The sequence below is a fragment of the Amblyomma americanum genome, chromosome 8 (genome assembly GCF_052857255.1).
Source record: "Amblyomma americanum isolate KBUSLIRL-KWMA chromosome 8, ASM5285725v1, whole genome shotgun sequence".
Classification (NCBI taxonomy): domain Eukaryota; kingdom Metazoa; phylum Arthropoda; class Arachnida; order Ixodida; family Ixodidae; genus Amblyomma; species Amblyomma americanum.
The window spans coordinates 123896128-123917717 of NC_135504.1; the positions used below are offsets into that span (position 1 = coordinate 123896128).

At 45.6% G+C, this 21590-nt stretch overlaps 1 protein-coding gene across 1 annotated transcript; it reads left to right on the forward strand.

The window, feature by feature from the left end:
• Nucleotides 1-1236: 1236 nt before the first annotated feature.
• Nucleotides 1237-20367, forward strand: LOC144100666 (uncharacterized). Its single transcript, XM_077633536.1, has 9 exons — nt 1237-1421; nt 4341-4486; nt 5551-5638; nt 10948-11141; nt 14381-14457; nt 16517-16600; nt 16833-16888; nt 19939-20073; nt 20265-20367. Exons 1-9 carry the CDS (start codon nt 1245-1247, stop codon nt 20325-20327), a joined length of 1020 nt encoding a protein of 339 aa, XP_077489662.1. The 5' UTR covers nt 1237-1244; the 3' UTR covers nt 20328-20367.
• The last annotated feature ends 1223 nt before the right edge of the window (nt 20368-21590 follow it).

Genomic DNA, 21590 nt, shown 5'->3' on the forward strand with positions numbered 1-21590 from the left:
TTGTGCACAGCAGCCGGTAATAAAGGCTCTTCTGGTATGGAGGAACCAAACTGAACAGTCTGGCCAGCAGTTGTTGCAACTTGGTCTGTAGTCTGCTTGTTGGGTCACGGTCTAGAGGAGTGTAAGTCCGATGGTCTCCGAGAAGGGCCAACAATTTCTTGTTGTAGTCGCTCCTGTCAAGCAAGACTGTGGTGTTGCCTTTGTCGGAAGGAAGAATGGCGATGCTACTGTTATTCCGCAGGCTGCGAATGGCTTGCTTTTCTGCTACCCACGACCGCGTTCTTGCACTGTGTTTCCGTAAACCGGAGAGCACACCAATGGCACGGGTGAGTGCCTCTCCTCGAACGGCAGAGGGAAGTTGACTAACCGCACATCACGTGCGTGCAGCTTTCTTTCTGGTTCAGCAATGGGTATTAATAGTTACCTGATGTTATTTGAGGTTAGTATTAGTCTATTAGCAATTTCGTCCTGCTTGAACACTGCCGCCTTAATGTAGTCATAGTGTAGGCTTCGTAGTGTCCTCCATATAAACAAGCGACATATGAATTCGGCTTCCAAATAACAGCTCTACAGCAGAGCATACAGAAGCGGTGATACAGAGAACAGAGAAGGTACATGCGCGGACATAAGTAAACGGAGCACGCAATTTCGTTCTAAGTGCAAACACGTCTTCCCTGAAGAGAGTGAAGAAACAATTTTCGTCCTTGAGAAAGCGCACTGGCGCCCCCTACTGGTATGTACGCTACATTCCTGGCAGTTTCAATTAGGCAACGGGCAAAAAATGTTGGAAGCCGATAGCGTGCCCCGTTCACTTTTGTCCGCGCCTGTACATGCACTTGTAATGTTACTGTTCTTTGTGTCGGTCTTTGTGCAATTTTGCAAGCGATTTTCACAAGTATAACCAGCTGTGATTCATGTGCTACCCGTTCTTGTGATTGCTCTTGCGTTTGCGTTTCAAATCTTCGGTATAACAAGCTACCATAACCAGTTCCCTAAAGATACGCCCGAGTTCCTCTGCGCACGTGACCACTATGAAGCGGATCTCGTAGGATGTACTTGTGGAGCTCTACTTCACTTGGTTGGAGGCAGGAGAAGGGAGGAGGTGGGCGGCAGAGTTCGCTTCTCCGGTCTCCAATAGTACCTCACTCACTTCGGCGATAGATAGGTGAAGGATTTATTATTCATCAGAAAGTATGAACTTCGAACTTGCGTTCATAAATTGTGCAGATCTGCAGCTCTTCAACATGCTAGGTCTACCGTTGTTGGGCGTCGCTCCGTGCATGGTCAGTGAGGCCCACGACGACAGAACTCTCGCCCTCTGCTGCCTGTGGCTCTACCTGGCGGCCTTCTTGCCTGTCATGCAAGTTGTGGAGTTGCCAAAGGCCGCAACGAAGCTGGAAGCACTAGGGGGTTCCCGCACGGTAAGGTGCACCGGCGAAGGTATGTTTCAATGCAAACCGCATATTGACCCTCAAATCAGACAGCCCGTTGCGGCCTGCTAAACACAAAGTCCGTGATCGCTGGTTTCACGCTTCAATGTAATGTAGGTTGTCAACAACATCTCAATAAAAGGCGGAGGATCTTTGACGTCATCGGTGATAATGAATTTTCGCTAGTAATGGACCCACCATTTGGCGCGTACCCATGCACACTTTAAAGGCTGATCATCAGAAGCCTGACTACGTCCACTGCAGGGCTCTCCCATGTCGCTCCAATTAGCCCTGTCCTGTGCCAGCTGCAGCCACCGTATCCCAGCCAACTTTGTGAATGAACGCACAGGTCTATCTTTATGTTCAATTACATTGCATTGTTTACTTTAAAAAAAATGTTTTTCCAGGAGTCCAAACCCAGTGTTCTATTGAAACTCTTATTTAGGCTTATTTTGTGATGCGATATAGTTCTGTTTATTTTTTTTTCCTCTTTGCAACAAAAAAAAATGTGACTGTCTATTGTCCCGCTCTGCTGCTGTATGCACTGTAAGGGGGCGGAGGATTTTTCAAGCCACAAATGTACGGCTTTTCCCTCCGCCTCCTTCCACTTCTTTGTGGAGAATAAAACTTGTATGTATGTATGTATGTTAATCTCATCCGCCCACCTAACTTTCTGCCGCCCCCTGCTACACTTGCCTTCTTTTGGAACCCACTCCGTTACCCTCAACAACCAGCGGTTATCTTGCCTTTGCTTTACATGCTCTGTCCAAAGCCCATTTCCTCCTCCTGATTTCCACTAGCATATCATTAACAGATTCATCACGGGGCATAAATTGCAAAAAAAGTTTCAAATATGAATGTGCAAAAATGTGCGTTTTTAGTCAATTTAACAACTATAAATAGGCACGTAATGTGCTGAATGCGACAAAAATAATTACAAAGCGAAGACAACAAGTGTTGGCATGTTTTCAGCACTACAAGAAAAAAATTTGTTGCAGCGTGACTATACACGCTGCCATGTAACCTTTGAAATGACTGCGGTATTTGAACGCTCTGTAATGTTTGCGTAGTTCCTTTTATGTGTTCATGTTTATTATACATTACACACGATCCACCGACCACACACCACTAATATCCGAGTGTAGCCGCACTCTACGCACGAAAGCAATCGCCTTTTTTTCGACCTATCCTATAGTTGGAGAATATACCTCTTGCTCCGGGAATTGAGCCACTTCTCTGGCGCACTCGCCCTGCTAGTTAACATACTGACCAGGGCTGGTCGAAGGGCTGTGCTGCCCGAATTTACTGACAGTTCGCAGGAGCAGTGACACTACTGCAATGCATTTGAAGAACGACTCCCAAATATTGAATGAGGGTTAGTGGACGAATTTTTTTTAGACTCATAGAGGAGCAACATGCCTCGACTGAATGCTTTCACACCTACGACTGCTTACGGCATTCGCCATAGCACAAGTGATAGAGCGGATGCCTCGGAGATTCCTAGCCGGACGGCAGGTTTCTGACCCAGCCAGGAGAAAGTTTTTCCTGCGGTGCGCATATGAGAGAATGCGTAGGTTTCATTTGTAGCAAACTGCTGCACGGCGGTGGACATTAGGTGGCGATCAGTCGCTTCACTGAACCGCCTCCCGTTTTCTTGGGGAGTTCCCCTAAAAATACGAAAAAATATTTTATTGGTGCTCTGAAACGCCAAATTTTCTAAAATATTCATTTCCCGTCTTGGTTCTTGAGCTGTCCTGTTCTCACATTTCGTTGCCATATTCCAGTTTTTGTATCAAAGCCCTAAGTCAGCCGCCGCGGTGGCTGAGGGGTTATGGCGCTCGGCTGCTGGCCCGAAAGACGCGGGCTCCATGCCGGCCGCGGCGGTCGAATTTCGATGGAGAGGAAACGTTAAGGCGCCTGTGTATTGTGCGATTTAAGTGCACGTTAAAGATCTACAGTTGGTCGAAATTATTCCGGAGCACTCCACTACTGCGTCCCCCACAGCCTGAGTCGCTTTGGGACGTTAAACACCCATAAGCCCATAAGCCTAAGTCAAGAGGCACACACTGAAAACAACTGGCTGAACTTATCCCTTCCTTAAAAGGTTAGCTTTCTTGTTTGGACCGGTATTTAAGAGAGTAAACTGTCAATCTTTTTCTGTTCTGGAGAACCTCATGGGAGGACAAACACCCCTGCTTTTGGTTGCGAATTCACCACGTGCTGCGCCAGCCATAGCCATGGCTGCCGGCTTATTTTTTTCACTTAGGTAGCCTCGTAACTCTCTGCCACCGCTGGCTACGCCTCCCTTTGTTTCGAACCAAATATTTTTATACATTATCTACTGCCCGCATCAATGCGATGTTTAAATAATTTCTCCTTTTCCCGTTCTCTCTGATTTATGGTGCTATCTTTCCCTCATAACATTCGCACTATCGATAACCCTCCCACACCCATATGCGCCGTCTTAAATTTAATTTCATGCCTATTTTATAGCCTGCAGGTCTTAGCACCAAAATCGGGTATTCGAAAAAAAATTAGCTGTGGTTTAAACTTTGGTTAATCCTGGTGAGAAGCGAAAGCTTCCTTTGCATCCATGGCTACGTTCACAAAGGCCACACTCACTGCCGAACGGAGTGTCTGTAAAGCGTCGATGAAATGTCCGATGGGGCAGTTGCCACCTGCCACAGTGGGCAGATTGTGATGACATCAGTGGGCCACATGATCTGTCACGTGACACCACGTGACACCTATCGCGTGACTGCACTGACGCTGCCCTCTTGAAAACCTAGCGTAGTGAAGCTTTCACTTCAATAGTGTTATATACATTTCAATTGTAAGCGCAGCTTTGTGATGAACGTATCAGTTGAATGATGAGCGGTGGCTGCGTCTTTGCGCACTTTCTTTTAACAGGCCGAAAATAGGAGCCACGCCGTAAGGTACTCGGAGGCTGTACTAGAATCCCGTCGCCTCCGAAAGCAGTTTTTGCCCCACATCACGAGCTTGCTCTTCAAGAGTGCCCTGACTGGAGACATGGTGGTGAGGCCGCTCTATTTCGAGTGAGTATAACCGGTGTGCCCTTTAAAATCGGCCCCATACCACAAACTGCTTACATCATCATCATCATCATCATCATCATGACTACACCCACTTCAGGGCAAAGGGTGTCGAAACTATTTGCTGCCTCAATGAACATGCTCTCACAATGAACAGGCAAAATTCTTTGGCTGAGAAAGGTGCCATTTTTTCGCTCACTTAGAAATGCTGGCTACGCTTTTCGCTAGTAATAAACTCGTGAAAATAGTAAATTGAACCACAATCCCTTTGCAAACATTGAAAAGACTTCAACGTTATTCAAAAGTAGAAACCGCACCTTGTCCTTCGCAAAAAAGTGTTAAAAATGTTTGTTTATGCTGAAGATGAGCCGCGCAGGCTTAAGTATCCGTTGCACTCGCATAAAGATTGTACAGTTTACACCAATTGAAAATTTTTTGTTAATATATTACTCCCCGTAATGAACGAACTGGCCTGGAAAGTCTTCGAGAATTTTAGGGAAAAAGCATGCAGATTGCTAGAGGAAATGCGTTATATCCCAATATGCCAGGAAGAACATTTCTTGAATATTTTCTACAAGGAAGCACTAATTGTTCATGCAAATGAACCATCTCTTGAACGCAGTTTTGAATGGGACTTCTTTGCTCCAGCATTTATGCAGCGAAACCACCCCATGTGGTTTGTGTCTGAAGATTTTAGGGTTTTTGACAATTGCGAATCTAGATGTTTTAGATATTTCTGCCTTTCCTACGCACAGCCTTTGCGAAAACTAAATAGTCCAAGTGGTGCGCTTCTAAACTATTGTTGTGGGGCTTTGCACCGACCGAAGCATCTCCTAACTGACGGAGCGATAATTCAAGGTATTTTGTTTGGAGCGTTAGAGATCTGACTATAACGAATAATAAAGCATGCTTCACGAGCACCCCTCGGCCTTAAACTTATCGTTGAGGCTGTTACCCTCTTGGCTCTTCGGCAGACGCAGCTCATTGAAAAAATACTTGTAAGCGTATTCGCGAGAACCCAATAACACGTGTGTAATGTCTGAGAGGTTCCCAACGTGATGTCGCAGGTTTCCTGCGGACGACATAACCCAACAACAAACCCTGCAGTTCATGTTGGGGCGTCAACTGATGGTCATTCCTCCGACCGAATATAGGGTAAGATGCGTTCTAATATTACACGAGCGTTTGCTTAAGGGCTACCTTTTCCACCTTTTGTTAATTTACTTCGTCTATCTGTTGCAGTTCGAGTTGCAACGTTATGTGATTTCCAAACATTCCCTGTGCGCCCTTCTGTCGAGTTAAACGGGTTCATATAATACTGCCTTTTTTTTCAGCACGAAGGTGTTTTGTAACAAAATTTCTGAACGTCTAGAATGCTTTGAAAGCTTCCGGGGATTTAGTACGCATGAATTTCCTATACAATTGATCTCGTTTTTGCATAATGTGTAACGATTCTTTAGTTATCCGGGGTTTGCGACATTTTTTACATGTTCTATACTTATTCACAGGAGAGCATGCAAAATATATTTAAGAAAATTCGTGCAAGAATGTGACATATCCTAAATTCGCGTCACTTGCTGCAAACACATCATTCAGCCGACTGTGGTTAGCCGGTCTTTAAATGTGCAGAGGGTTGCAGGATTAATAACTCTCAAGAGAATACCCAACGTACCCGCTTTGCTTTATTAATGGGCTGATTTACTGACATAACTATCGACAAGGAATCGCTGACACTGTGAATTAAAGTAGAAGCTTTAACGAGGGATGCAATAAAGCTGGATAAAAACAGGTGTAAATGTGTCGTTTATTTTGTAGTGATTCTTATTGCAGATGTTACAATATTCTGGCTAGAATGGGTGTTTAACAGTGATCCGAGTTCTAAATATACATTGCTATCAACAAGCATATTTATGTTCACATCACCACCAAAAATTGATATTTTCTTGCACTCACAAATTCTAAAAATGAACCAAGAAAAGAAAAGAGAACCGGACGTTGGTGGAAGGAAGACACCAGCACGCACAGAGTACTGTTGTACCGCATCTAATCACAATGGTTTCATAAAAAGGGTAATACAGCAAAATTCAGACAGTAGTTCAGAATCCATTAATTTTGAAAATAACATTGCTAGACCGCCATCCTTTTTTTATGCGGTTCATGTAATCCGATTTGTGTGTCTGAAGTGTATACATATCCTCTTGCGAGGCAAACCAAGCTTCAGAAAACGTTACAACATCAAAGCAAACTTGCTCTTCAGTAGGGAGATAATCGAGTTCGTTTCGCTTATTTCTCAAGGATTTAAGATACAATTAGGGCATCGCCGACCATCAGCATTGAGTACGTTGTTAAGATATCAGAAGGTAGCTTGAGAAGTAAAAGAAGGAATAATTTTAGATAAGGCACTGAAAAAAAATACCGGAAGAAATATCAGGCCAAAGTGTCTTAGAGACTGTCAATGTCTGCGGCACAGCGACTGAGAATGGCGCTATCACCTTCCTTTTTCCTGATAAGTATCGTGCCATTGCAATACCACGAAAACTTGCAATCATGGCTTTTTGCCTAGTCCCCTGCGCGGAGGAGCAGGTCTCTGTTCTGGTGAGTCATGTTCTCGGTGATTGAAACATTTGATTAACTTTTCCGAAGTTCTTTACGCGCTTCCAGCCACAAGTCAGGAATTGACTGCTTAGCAAATCAGACAGCGATCCCAGGCGTTTTGTTTTGCTTCGAAGTAGGTCTGAACAGCGCCAATATCATTCTTAGTCCGCACTGGCAGGTGGACGGTCTTACCTAGACCATTCAGTTCACACATCGTTTTCGTTTTCTGTTACTGGGACGCCATGAACTTATATAGAGTTTCCTGCTTCGGCATTCAAGGTCATTTACAGTTGATTTCATTAGTTAAATAATATCTGCAGTACAGGTAGCCTCAAGCGTGGTTACACGCCTTTTCAAGGTACTATTATCATCCTCCTGTTTATTTATTTACTTATTTATTTACCCGCAGCGCCACAGTGGTATTATGCCTGAGCCTGTCGGCTCAGGATCTGGCCATACTTTGCTGACATCAGCTAATTGAGGCCATATTGGTTTGGTCTGTAGGGGTTTAACGTCCCAAAGCAACTCAGGCTATGAGAGACGCCGTAGTGAAGGGCTCCAGAAATTTCGACCACCTGGGGTTCTTTAACGTGCACTGACATCGCACAGTACACGGACCTCTAGAATTTCTCCTCCATCAAAATTCGACCACCGCGGCCGGGATCGAACCCGCGTCTTTCAGGCCGGCAGCCGAGAGCCATAACGACTCAGCCACCGCGGCGGCTATTTTCAGGCCTTATTCTCTCCAACCTGAACAAGAAGGTCAATCAGGGCTTCAAACCATTTAGTTACGTCTGCCAGACAGACAGCAATATCAGGTTCTGTGGGCGCTCTATCAATTTTCACCTTTGATGATTGACAGGTCATGCACCACCATGCGCGGCGGCCTTTGGCTTTAAACGTCGATTGTGACGAGCCTGAACATCTACCAATAGGAGAAGAACACTCACATTCGCAGCCCGTCAGGAAACGTCCGTCATCTTGCAGGAGGACACGGCAGGCTTGAGACGTGACAGCCATGGTGCAAGGAAGAAGTTTGAATGTCCGCCTAGAGGCCTACAGTAGCAGCTCATAAAAAGGAAAAGCACGCAGTACGGCAGCAAAGCGCACAACACGGGGGCAACGGCGGTAGCAAAAATAGCGCTAAGCACGTACAAACTGAAGCTAGTTCACCAACCTGGATAGGTAGGAAGAAAAGAAATAGATAAGGGGAGCGTCCTTCCACTGCGGCCGCTGCCTCCCGCGTGACTAATTCCGCCGCTGCCACCAGGAGCGCGACGAGTTTCGCGAAGTCCGTGACGTCAGGCAGAATGCGTAGGGGCGAAGGTACAGTCCCAGCAGCGATTTCAGGCCAGGTCTGGATAAGTGACAAGAAGAAAAAATAGATAAGGTGAGCGTCCTTCTTACGCTGCCTTTGCCGGCTTTGTCTGGTCCTACTGTTCTAACTTTATTAAGAATTGTAGTCTCGGCTGCCATTTGACGTTTCGTCAAAAATATTTATTTGCTTTCGACGCCATGCGTGAAATCACATCATATACGTTCATGAGGATGTCTACATGTTCTACTATACTATGCCAACTCTGAGGTACACTGCATACTACCCATGATGGTTTTGCGGAGATTTTGTCGAATCACTGCAGTATCTGATGCCACCCAACGCAAAGCAAACGCACTGCCAGAACATCTTACATTTATTATCCGTAAGTCGGCGGTCATCTAGATCTGTAATCTGGATGCAGACTGTTTAATCGCACTACGACTTTGCATGTACACTTCTCTGAAAACAAGAGTGCTGAGGAGCGCGTCGAAATCTTTATGCCGGCGTTCATGCCGCCACTGTGATGATTGGCCTTTGCATTTGTCTCTTTCTCTGCGACCGAAGGCATGCCACTTAACCTGAAAACGGCACATTGCATTGGTTGGTCGAAAAGAAGCTCTCACACGGTGCAATTCATAATGTACGAGGGTGTCGTTTTTACCCTGGCGGCAAACATAATTTGAGATGTTCGCGGCCTTGCATATTAGTCAGAGGAGCTGAAGGTGGCCTTCTGCGACATAAGTTTTCATAGGCAACCCCTTATAGCTTTACTTACGTTCTACCTTGGGTCTTCTAGAAGATGAAACCAATTCATATCTGGTGTTTCAGGCGACGACCGCAATGTGGTACACTTGGTGTACTCTTAGCGTCGTCAAGGCTGCCCATGTCACCCGTGAGGAGGCTTCCTATTTGCATCCCTGCAGCAAGTATGATAATTAGCGTCTGAACGAACGCTGCCCCTATTCATTAGCTGCTTAAATTCTTCGTATGTCTTCTGATTTCTAGTCACTTGACGGGCGATAAGAAACACCGACAAGCTCCTCGCTAATTCAGGGAAATGCATCGTGAACGCTCAGGTGGCGAAACAACATTTGGGTAATTGCGGACGAGTGTGCGGCAGCAAGCTCATGGTTTTGGTTGGAAGACGTCGGGAAAGGCAGAATTCTGAAGCGAAAAGTTAGGTAAAGCAGTTTTCGGGTAGGCAGCACAACGACTTTGAACGACCTTCTGCCCAACAGAGGATAGGCATGTATGACCACACGAGTATGTGGTACAATTATGGTGTCGAACCCTTGATCCCTGACTTTGGCCAATGAACTTAAGTGCAACTTTGACCTCTGACTTTGAGTGGTCCTCTGAGCTTCGACATTGGTCGACCTTTGGGTTGACCATTGACCTTAAGAACATGCGATGGGGTGATGTGAAGCCGCGTGATGACATCCAAAGGGGGTGTGATAAGACCGTGTGATACCACGTCATAGCCACGTTGTCGTGTGGGTATATATGGAAAGGCTGTCGCGAGCTTGTGGCGGAGCTGCCGTGGACGAGCCTCAGATGCTTAGCAAGCGTGTTTGCTTCTCGCTGAATTCCAGGCTTAGCTAAGTTAAGCAACTGCCAATTTTTCTCCGTCACAGCGCCAGAAGCATTCCGCTCTTAGAGACGTAAACGTATTATAGAGTGTTATGAGCGCGAAAGAACTATAACGATTGGCGAACCCCGAGCATCAGACCGCGATGTGTGTGTGTGTGTGTGTTTGTGCCAACGAAATAAATAAAGTAAACATCAACGACTGGGATTCCAAGCCGCGGCGGCGTCAACTGATCAGCTTCGCTGGCCACTGCTCGAGAGCACTAGGCTATCGCCGCAGGTAAACACGTACGTTATGTGTTAAACAGCAACATACTCTCCCTGTGGATTGCCCATCGTTTTCTTCATCAGCTAATGCTACTACCAAACTAAAATTCGCGCTTCGAGCTATGTCGCGGCAGTGATACAGAGAAGTGCGCTGCATGCGTTGGTGTGGACAGCGTTGTGGCAGAAACACGGCAGTGGAGCAATGCGTTTTGGCGCTGACACAATTGCTGCAGAAAGGCGGCACTGGAGCAAAGGCCGCCGGGCGGAATTCGGTGAATTGGAATTGTTGTTGAAAAAGTTGAAGACTTGAATAATTGGCTCCCTTGGTCACTGGACAGCTCAATCACGCTTTGAGGTACGTGGCGGTGGTGTTCTGATGAAAAAAAAAGTGTCGTATCGCACAATATTTCGTGCTTATCAATGCTAAACTGCCAGCAATTTTCAAAACCAGCTGAAAACTTACGTAGGAAGCGCTTTTTATGGTTTAGACGCACCCGTACCATTTTCTTTCTCAGAAGGAAGTCAAGTGTGTTCTCGGTTCATGAGCACTATAGCGACGCCAAAGGCATTGGAGTTAACCATGAATCGGATGCAGGGTGCTGTGCACTTGAATTAATGGTGGAAAAGCTCATATGTTCATTTATAAAAAAGAACGCTTAAAACTGTCCATAACGCCCTTGTCCATGCCCAATCACAGCGGCCCGAGGACAGTACGGTAGCCTGGACGCCAGTGCCTGTCTACCTCCCGGCCGGCGTCTGGTACGAGTGGTACCAGGGCTACAACATCACATTACGCAGAGGACTATTCACCAACGCCACTGCTACCATACAGAGAGCGGTTACGCTCTTCCTGCGTGGCGGAGGTGTGCTAGTAACGACCAGTCCCACTAGGTGTGTACTTATCGCAATCATCATTCAGATCGTCTTACATAGAGCTCATTCGACCTAATCACTTTACACTGAACAGAATTGAAACAGGCTCTGTATCTATGCTTATTGTGAAGTCTTAGCTGTAGCGGCAAGTTTTGGCGCGTACACGTTAGTGTCATGTACTAGGAGTGGTACTATTTACGATGAGCGTTTTGCTTGGTAGTAGTGCACTGGTAGTAGCGGTGGGTATAGTCGTTCTAGCAGTTGTCCTAACCATACCATGGTGACACCGGCAACGTTCTAGTTGTAGCAGTAGTATTTCGGTACACGCGCTTACCTCCGGAGGAGAAAGACAGAGAGATATGAAACGTTTATTGTACAAACAGGGATTACCTCGACTATGATGGCCGGCTTCCTCATTTCAGGATGCCAGTGGCTACCGTTGCTTCGCGCATGTGTCGGATGACCTTGCGCTCATCATCCAGGGTTCGGCTAAATAAAGAAAGGCCTCAGCGCACCGGAATAAAACTACCTTTGTGTCGTCACCAACACTACCTAACTACGCCACTGCAGGGCGAAGTCCTCTCTTATATCCATCCACTCAACCTCTTCATGTGCCAGCTGCGGTCACCTTATCCTCTCTAACTTCCAAACTTCATCCGCGAAACTGGTCTGTTTCCGCCCTCTTCTACGGTCGCCTTGTCTTGGAGTCGGCACTCTGCGAGAGCACACTTTCATAGCGGTTAGTTCATGATATCCGTTGCTGCGAGCCTTGCGAGCCTGTCGCCAAGTGCAACGATGCGGCAGGGACTGTACCTTTTTCGACGTTACGGCGCTAGAATGGGTATCGTCAGCATCGTTGGACAGGCTGCAGTACACACGCTGTTGCTGCGCCGGAGGGCGGTACTCTAATACCTCTGTCACACGGCCAGTTTCAATGGCCAGCGAGTCGAGAGCCATCGAAATCTCAATCGCCATTGAACTTGAAGGAGTTCTGTCGCTGCTACGCGGCAACTCTGAAATGGTTCTCGTGTCTTACGCCAAGCTTGTGTGGCACCACAATCGCTCCTTTCGGTTTTGCGCAAATAAGAAAAATACTTTATAATTCTATATACTAACTGCCGAAATACACTTATTTGGAGCCACAACAGGTCTTTAGTTGTTAATAAATGCCAGTTGCATTGTCTTGAAAGACATTGCTGTTTGTGGGATTTGCTTCGTAGTTTCGCAGAGCTCTGGCAACGCTGATGCTGCTGGAGTTATGCCTTCTACGATGCAGAGCATAAAATTAATGCGCTTTAAACGAGATCGATACTACTCTTAAATTATTGTACTGACTTCCTGCATTGAAGCTTAGGAGAAAAGTGTTCATGCTTTTGCACCCTGAACGTATCGTGCACGAAAGTGCGCATTGGCACCGCTTAAAGCAACGCTAACAACCTTGGGCAGCGCTCGAAGGCCGTCGAAATCTCGACAAAGTTCCGAGCTGCTGGGTTGACTCGATAGACAGTTGACTCGACGGCCATTGAAACTGCCTGTGTAGCAGCGCTCAATGGTCTTTCAGTCGATAGACTATCGGTTCGAGGGCCTTCGAAATGCCCGTGTGACAGGGGTACGAGGCTGCATATAAGGGCTGTCAGGCGGCACTCTACGCACTGCCTATATTAATGTGTTTCTCTTGTAGAATTATTCTTTGCGAAAAATGTACGTTGTTGAAGTGGGCCGCCGCTTTTCGCACACAGACTCTGATGGGCACTTCCCGTCCACAGATGCCGCTATTTTCTTAGCGACGCAATTTGAGGTCCCGAAGGTCGGCTCGCGATAACAGCGGTTAGCAGCGTAACCTTCGTTTGGTCCGCCGTGTGAACAGCAGTAATCAGAGCCCATGCCCGTGTGATAGTGGTGTTATTCTCTTAAGTATTTCATGCCTGTGATCCCGATCTGCGGTCAATACTTTCCCCGGGGAAATGATTTCTCTTGCCAGTTCCAACGCCTCGAGTTGTATAATAAACTGATGCCTCCTTGCAAGGCTGTTTTTTTTTTCGCTTCTCCATTTTCAATTCCATCCTCAATTCTGTTCTGCCTGCCTAATGTCAGCAATCATTATTTGCAGTTTGTGTCCTTAGTTACGTAGCCAGGGTGTGTACCTAGACAGCGCTGTGCCCCGTGTTTCAGTGTGTCTTTCTACGTCCCTGCGTCCCAAAGTTCACGCTGGCCCACAGACGGTTACCTGCCTACATTGCAATTAATCCCCGGAGTTGTTTATTATAGCAGAATACTAAGGTATTGTATATTGTTGTTATCAAGGAATTCTCAATCTAGGTTGTTGAATACATTCTGTAAAGACACTTTTATGCAACCTATAACAAGCCATACTGACGTCTTTTCCAGTTGGACAATTAAAATTGGCCGTGTTTGACGATATGATCCAAGTTTTAGGTGCAAATGTCTGTGAACAGCCGCTTTGCCATGTGTAAGGGCGGAGAATTTCGGTACAGCTCAACTATCGCTGTCACGGAACCGCCTAAATAATGCACGAAACGTCTTTTAGGAGAATATTGTTTTCGCGCTGTTGGTTTTCAGACTGGAAACAGAGCACACGTTACAACGTGGCGATATAAATTTTAGTTAAAACGCTAATGTTTTCTCTAGAGAACTTGTTTAGAGAATCGCTGCGTACACCACTTATAATATGCCTTACTCTAAGAAATCCCATCACACCCTGCTCTCAGAGCCGCAGCACCCATTATACAAATTTTGACCGAGATATTGTCGTTACAAACGATCACAGCTATGCTGCAAATTGTTCAAGAACAAGGCCATAGCCGCTGAAACTTAGAAAAACGCAATTGTCATGGTGAGCTCACTTATATCCTCTGGAAAACAAAAACATCTGGCAATGTTGTCTATTTACCACCATCCTGCAACGCCTATGTGCGCAATCTTACCCATAAAATGTCGTAACCGTTTCCCCCTTCTGACATTATGTAACTGCCGGATACGCTACCATTTCCACCGCATTGAGGCCGTTGCCACGTTTCACCAGTCATATCATCTCCATATTACATGTGCCACTTATTGATGTTTCTTTATTTATATCAGTGTTTCAACTCTAAAAAGAATACAGAGGAATGCCAAAATACTTCTTGAGATCATAATATGTGTTATATCATTACATGTGTATTTTCCAAAGCTGTAGGCAGGGTTGAAATTTTTTGTCGTGCTTCCAGGTGGTTGCAAAAAGCGCGCGTTTTGTGCAGGGGGCTGCAGCTCACCGTGTCGCCAGATGCCGAAGGCTTTGCCTACGGAGAATTCTTGAAGCCTCCGGGTGTAATAGGTACGAAAAAAAAAAGACCGCAACCGTCTGGATGACGTTGAAGCTACGAGTGTTAGCTGTTTGGTTTACTAGATGAAGAAAGCGTAGAAGTAATAATTGTCGGGGGGCTAGTTGGTGCATGTTTCCAGAAGAGGGTTGTAGCGCCGAAAAAGACAACACATAGCAAGCGAGACGGGACATTGCGGAAAGCGAAGAACGCGCCGGTCGTCTCGAGAAACCGAATCTAATACCCTTTGAAACGGGGTGGACTGCCACCATGCCCGGCTACGTGTGCACGCATGCCTAATAGCGCCATCTATTAGAGAAATTATCACGCACGTCTACCCATTGTCGAGTTGCACCCCCACAAGAGACGTCCGAAAAGAAATTTGCTTCGTTTGGGGGTCAATGTGGATCTAGAATTCGGCTTGCGGTGCGATATGGTAATGCTTCAATTAGTAATTGAATGCACGCAGTGTTTACCTATTAATTAATTGTGGTTTTGTTTCTATACCACAGCCATAAGGGTTTTATTTGCCTACCGAATTCGGTATACAACTGTCCTCGGATGGGTGCCCTTTGTTGTCGAAGTATATATTATAGCGGAACGAATATATAGATGTATTTTCTGGAAAAGCAGCGCTGAACAGACGAGGACAGAGACGAGGCGACAAGGACGGGCGCTGAACTGACCTCCTGAACTGACTTAATCCGTCAGTTCAGCGCCCGTCCTTGTCGCCTCGTCTCTGTCCTCGTCTGTTCAGCGCTGCTTTTCCAGAAAACCGTACCAACACGCCCAACTCGCCGCATATAGATGTATCGTGGTCCAGTAACGGGACAGTGTTCGTACCCGTTTAAGGATATTTTTTGGCGAGGGGGAAGGGATGAGAGAGCACAACCAATTTTAATGGGCGCCATTTTAGATTCGAGAAATGGAAACTATGCGCCCATTTCCTCCCTTGAGGTGATACTCACATAGTTCCACCTCTATCCACCATATTGGACAGTGACGTCATCATTGGCATGCGGCAGGTGGTTGTTTCTAGAATGATATTGTATATGGCACTACAAGTCTCAATGCGAGATGCGCTGTTCTCTTTTTGCGGCTACAGATGACGCTTTGATCTCAGGGTGGTAGGAGACCTCACGAAATCTCGAAACGTGATGAGTAGTTACTGCCACAGATGGCGCTGTGATCAAGGATGGTAGCAGACCCCCCCCCCCCCCCCCCCGAAATCTTGAAACGTGATGAGTAAGAGATCACGCTCTTAAAACATAACTCAAAGCAAAATTTCGTAACAGCTCAATGGAGCTGTGTTTTAAGAAAACACAGCTGATCCTCAAGCGCACAGCTCTCAGTGCCCCCTTGTATCTGCTGCACATTGATCTGCTTGGGGATCGAGACCGAGGTCTTCACCGCGTGAGGATGAACTCGGCAGATTACGGAGGGAAGCCTTCAGAAGAATTAGCAAGCTTGGTGGTTTCTTTTTCATATATACAACATAAACAGGGATACCAAAGGTCAAAAAAGTGCTCTGAAACACACCAAATTGCGGCTTAAATACAGTTAATATTTCCCAGGCACCTGGCTAGGGAATCCGGTAGCTGGTCGAGCGTCCAATGGGTCTTCAGCCTCTTCATAGGCTCCGTCCTCACCACGTAACCGCGCACACCGCACAGAAACACACACAGACAAGAAGGAATCCTGCGCCTTGCGGTCACGGACTGCCGTTTCCCACGGGCCGACCAGGTTCAAAAGGTCGTTGGCTCCGTATGCGGCGATCCCTTCCGTGGGAAACACGTGTCCTGACGGTCCCGGTGAATTCTTCCGGAGGGAAGGACGAATTAGCCGTGTCCACCCCCGCTTTGTCGGGCCGCTCAGGTGCAAGCGGAAGGGGGGGGGGGCGTGGGTTGGCTTCGCTGGGGGTCTCCTCCACCGGTCCACGGGAGCGCACAGTGCGGGGCAAGCGCCGCATTCCACATCTCCGGCGAAAGAGATTACAGGCCTTTGATCACGGCGCCGCCTGTCGACAGAAGCCGTCCCCACGCCAACGTTTCTTGTCTCTTCTCCGAACTACAGCGCCTTTGGCCAACGTAGCTCAATGGCGTCTGCCTGGCTCGTCTGTTCCCGCTGACTGGGCCCCCGATCACAGCAACATTTCGTGTAAGCGCTGCTCTTGTGATTGGCTTCAGTGCGCTTTTGGTGCTCTGTATGCCTAGCTAGTATGCCTAAATACAGTAGTTAGCTAGTAGTTAGTAGTTAGACCTAGCTAGTATGCCATGCGCATGCGCTGTGGTCCCTGGTAAGCGTGGCAGTAGCGGTCATTCAGCTAAGGTAGATACGCTGAAGATTTACTCTGTTTCAGCTCAGGCTCATCGGGCCGTTTTCGTTTCAGTCGCCGACACGGTTGACAAGAGGCAATACACGCACTTCCGCTTCTTCTTCGAAAAGGTAAGCGCTGCGAGCTGTCAACTATAGACGCCGTGCAACTCGGCGAAACTGAACAGCGTGGCGCGAGTAAGAAGAGTGGAGCTACATAAGGCGGAACATCTTAACCTCCGTACTCTCATACAAGGAGACCGCTGTGTGTTTCACAATCCATTTGCGCTGCTTATGACGTTGTTAAAACCTTTAGTCTAACTATTAGTTCACTGAATCGGTGTTTCAGCCTGGAAGTGGTGTCGGAAGGAAAAGGTACTGGATACTGAAATCTGGTTTAAAGATTTCCTTCGCATCACAGCTTGAAGATGAGACGGGGCAAACGGATTAGGCTCTTCTGTAAATCAAAAATTTTTTTTTATTATTTCTCGTGCTCTCGAGCCTTCATCTGTGTGAAAAAAAAACAGATGGCGAAGTATGCAGTGAAAATTTAGAAACTTCTTTTAAAATTGTGTTGGCCGGAAACTGTGAGCAAATCGCGCTGCTGATAGCCATGGGACATCGCGAATTCAGAGTGTGTTGTTCGACGGAGCACCAGCGTCCTAGCATCATCATGAAGAGGAGAGATCTGAGCTTAAGCACTCCCTTGGGTTGGAATGCTACACCAATCTAACTAAATACAAAAGCATACGAAGCAACAAGCGAGGCAATCGAGGGAAAAAGCTTCGGGTTTATTCTTTCAGCCTCGACATTCCCTACGACTGCTAATAAGCATTCCTTCGGCGTTTCCTATGGAAGTACAACAGATCTGTTTTTTACGCATAAATAATGGGAATTTGTGGAGGGCAGTAGAGATCGTCTGTTTTCCATGTACGTCTGCTCTCCTTTTGAAAGTTATTCTTGTAAGGCACGTGGTTGGGCTATTTGGTGCATTGCATTAAGAAATTGAACCAGCCAAGAAGATGTACAGAGGAGAACTGAGAGGGAGGGGAAGGTAGGAAAGTGGCTGGAAAGATTGGAAGAAGCCTCTTTCCTGACTTATCTTTCTTTTCTCGTGTGCGTCTTTATGGCTGATTACTTTTTCATTTTTCTAGAAAACCTTTTTACGTAAATATGCAAGGTGCTCTTTCACTTTTGCTTCATGAGTAGTAAGCATATAAAGAAAACTAAAAAGATTATTCCTCCGATGAGCTGGGGCTCGAATGCGGACATAAGAAATATTGTGCACCTTCACCTAAAATAACTACCGCCTGGGTGTGACTTTACGAGGGTGGGAAAAAGGATCACTCTTAAACTATAAAAGCCAACTGAAAATAAAATGCTACTCTGAAACAAGCATAAAATGTTATATGCGTCTGGTGACATGTGTTTATATATCATGCATAACTAGGGAATATAGGGATAATTCCAATGTCCCCTTTTATACTGCAGCCAGAAAATAGTGGTGGCGAGAAACGCGGGTTACATGTGCTTGACATCTATCCCCAGCGTAAATATTTACAATATGAAATTAATCTTTTTAAACCCTTTATGTAGTTCATTTATTTTTACATATGATAGCACGCAATAGCGCGAGGTGGGACTCGGGATATATGATTCAAGGCATGATCGAGGAAGCTTAAAGTTGAGACGTTTTAAGTAACGCTTGAAGAGAGGGAATAAATGTTAATAATAATTTTTCTTGCTTGTAATGGTTTTTAACCAAGTGCACTAAAAATTATCGGTATTGTAGCTTTTGCACGCCTGGGATCATTTTTGAATTCAGTTAATTTAAAAGTCCCTACAGTCTGATTCCTGTCGGCTTGTTCTTCAAATTTTATGTGTCCTCAAAGAGAAATGAAATCTTCGCTGCTTGAGAGGATTGATTTTGTTGTTTTATGGTTGTTCGGCTGCTGCGGTGCCTGCTAACCTAAGCTTCTTACTTGGTGCTCGTTAATATCTTAGACTAAGCTACTGAAAACACGTGTGGAAGCAGCGACCTGTGTCACAAAGAGCGATACTGTCTTTTTGGCCTCAAAGCGCCTCTACCATGACGTACAACAGTATTAAAATCCCATGAAAAGTACCGTTGGACGATACTACTAAGACACTGTTTAGTTCTCCTTGAAGACTCAGCTAGTTGCTATGGTGTCTTGTAAGTTGTACTCATTGGGTCGATTCCGGTGGTGCGTACTATCGTGCTGCAAAACCTACACGCGCTTTATTCTATATCACAAAGAATAATCAGAATAGAGAGATTATAAACTCAATTCGAATATATTAGTAATTCCTAAATAATTGTACTGAGGCCAGAGAAACCACGATTACAAACCTTGTACCAATTATCGCATTTTGTTGGCAACCTTCTCTTGAATAAAAAGGCATATCTTTATTGCACTATCCTTGAAACGTCTCGTGCATGACCGGCTTTATGAATACATCATGCTTTTCTTTTAGCTGTACAAGTAGTGCCGCCGTTGATTAGTAGAAAGGAGCCTTTCTTCGTGGCCATGCTAAGATCTCTTCTTTGAATGACACGATTTTCTACCTTGAGATGAGTACTTCGATTATAAAAGAAATGTTTTCGCATCACACCCAAACGCTGTGCTCAAATGCCAACTAGATGTGTTCACTTTTTAAACTTTTTTTGTTGAAGTTATCATGAGAGTACTGTCGAGCTATAACGTAGAGCTGGTGCTCCTAAAATTTCATAGTTACAGGCAACACACAAAAAAAATTGGCAGTGGCTTAACTTATATAACCATGCAATTCAGCGAAAAGCAAGCTAAGCGTCTGGGGCTCGTCCATCACAGCTCCGCTACACGCTCGTGACAGCCGTTCTATATATACTCACACGACCACGTGGCTATGACGTTGTACCACATGGTCTTACGACACCCCCGTCGAATGTCATCACGTGGCTTCACGGCACTAATAGAATGTTCTTAAAGTCAGAGGACAAAGGTCAACTAAAGGTCATGGGTCGAGGTCAGAGGTCAAGGGTTCGACACCACAACTGTACCACATATGGTCATACACGGCTAACGTGGTTGGGCTGAAGGTTGTTAAAGGTCATTCTCCGGCACTTGCAACGACTGCTATACCTAGCGTAGTGAAGCGTTTCGCTTCGAAAATATTCGCAGAATTTTCTCGCCGGCCACTGCTCCCCGTGCGCCTTGGATCTGAACGTGCGCGTGATCACCGTGCTCGGCCTCACAGAAGTTCCAACTCAAGTTATAATCGACGGCCAGGAAGAGTACTTCCAATTCACCAACAAGGTAACTTGGTACTTTTATCTCCGAGTTCTTGTGTTGCTCATGCTACCTTCTAGGTCCAGTTCTGCTCTGAGGATTGAGATCCATGCAGTGTAGCTGTAACGTGATGTTAGCTCGGCAAGATCTACACAATTACGTGGATACACGATGATGACGCTAATTATGTTTAACCTTTCTTTGCTATTTGCGTGCAGACACTAAGACTGAGTGGCGGCCCCTTCGTCCGCAAGAGACCTTTCTTCATGAAGATTACGTGATGGCCTGTTTACAGGCTACAGATAAACAGATTTCGAATACACAGGAATACGGTCCAAGCGCAGCCCAATATTTTTTCGACGAATATTTCTAAGCACCAGCGCTGGAACTGCTCTGGCGCTTTGTCAAAACTACAATGTGTTTGTTAATTTGCGAGAAAAAAGCTGCTGATCAACCAATGATGCGTACGTAATGAAATGCACGCATACCCGTAAATCACGTATGTCATGGTGAATTGTACGATAGAAAACTTTCTAGTTGCAAATTGAAAAAATAAAAGAGGGAAATATAAGGAGATGACTTAGATGTTAGTTCCAAATAGAGATGATATCGTTTGATCAACTTATTTCTTTTGGAGAGACGGAACTTGTAGGAAAAAAATTTCTTTGAAGCAGTTAAAGGCTGAAAGTTTTTTGTTTTATTCTCGTTGGTGTATAGCTGGACGACATCGTCGAATACTGACATGTAAATGCTGCAAATAAAATTGAACCGAAAATATACAAAACTCATTTGCTTTAGTTTGGCTTCCTTTGTGTTTAACGCTTTTCATGAAAAGTGTTCAGTAATACCCGCACTCTACTTTAAAGTACGCAGTGATATTTATATTTTTGTGTAATCCACAAAACCGTGTTCCAGGTTTGTGCAAATAAATGAACTTGAGGTATTATAAAACACATTTGCCTATAGAAATATCCTGATCATCAACGGCTGTGGCAGTGGTAATATCAATTTCAGTATAATGCGCTTTATTCACTTTGCTCATGTGGTGAAGGCAAAAGGCTAAATCTCCACGTGCTAAGATTCCAATCAGCGCTGAATAAGCATTGTTCTGGAAGTTGTACTCATGTCGTCTAATTATATGCAACTTATAGAATGCCATGGGAGTCTTCAGCATCAGAATCAATAAAACTCATACAATATGCTTTGGTCGAATCTTTAGGGGAATCCCGAAGATGGAGTAAGTTTTGTTGTATATATTGTGTGGCCCTTGGTTTGTACGATACAGTTTCATTGCATTCCCCACTTTTTTCATCCCTACTTTCTCAAGCCGAAGTAAAAAAAAATGCAAAAAAAATTACATAAGGTTTAAACTGATACGCAGCTGACCCGCTACCGCCAACGACGCGCAATGCAACAAGCGCTTAATATAAAGCTAGGGCCGATTCTGCTTCTTATGATGAGAAAACGCGCCTGGTGGTTGTTCAGCAGTGCCTAACATATGAGAAAAAGTCATCGGATTTCCCGCCGTCTATAATTTTCCTGCG

What these genes read in the sequence shown, in the direction of transcription:
- LOC144100666 (XM_077633536.1), top strand. Translation starts at nt 1,245, where the DNA reads ATGCTAGGTCTACCGTTGTTGGGCGTCGCTCCGTGCATGGTCAGTGAG. An exon ending in GTGAGGCCGCTCTATTTCGA is followed by an intron (nt 4,487 to 5,550) that starts GTGAGTATAACC and finishes GTGATGTCGCAG; the next exon opens with GTTTCCTGCGGACGACATAA. An exon ending in TTCCTCCGACCGAATATAGG is followed by an intron (nt 5,639 to 10,947) that starts GTAAGATGCGTT and finishes GCCCAATCACAG; the next exon opens with CGGCCCGAGGACAGTACGGT.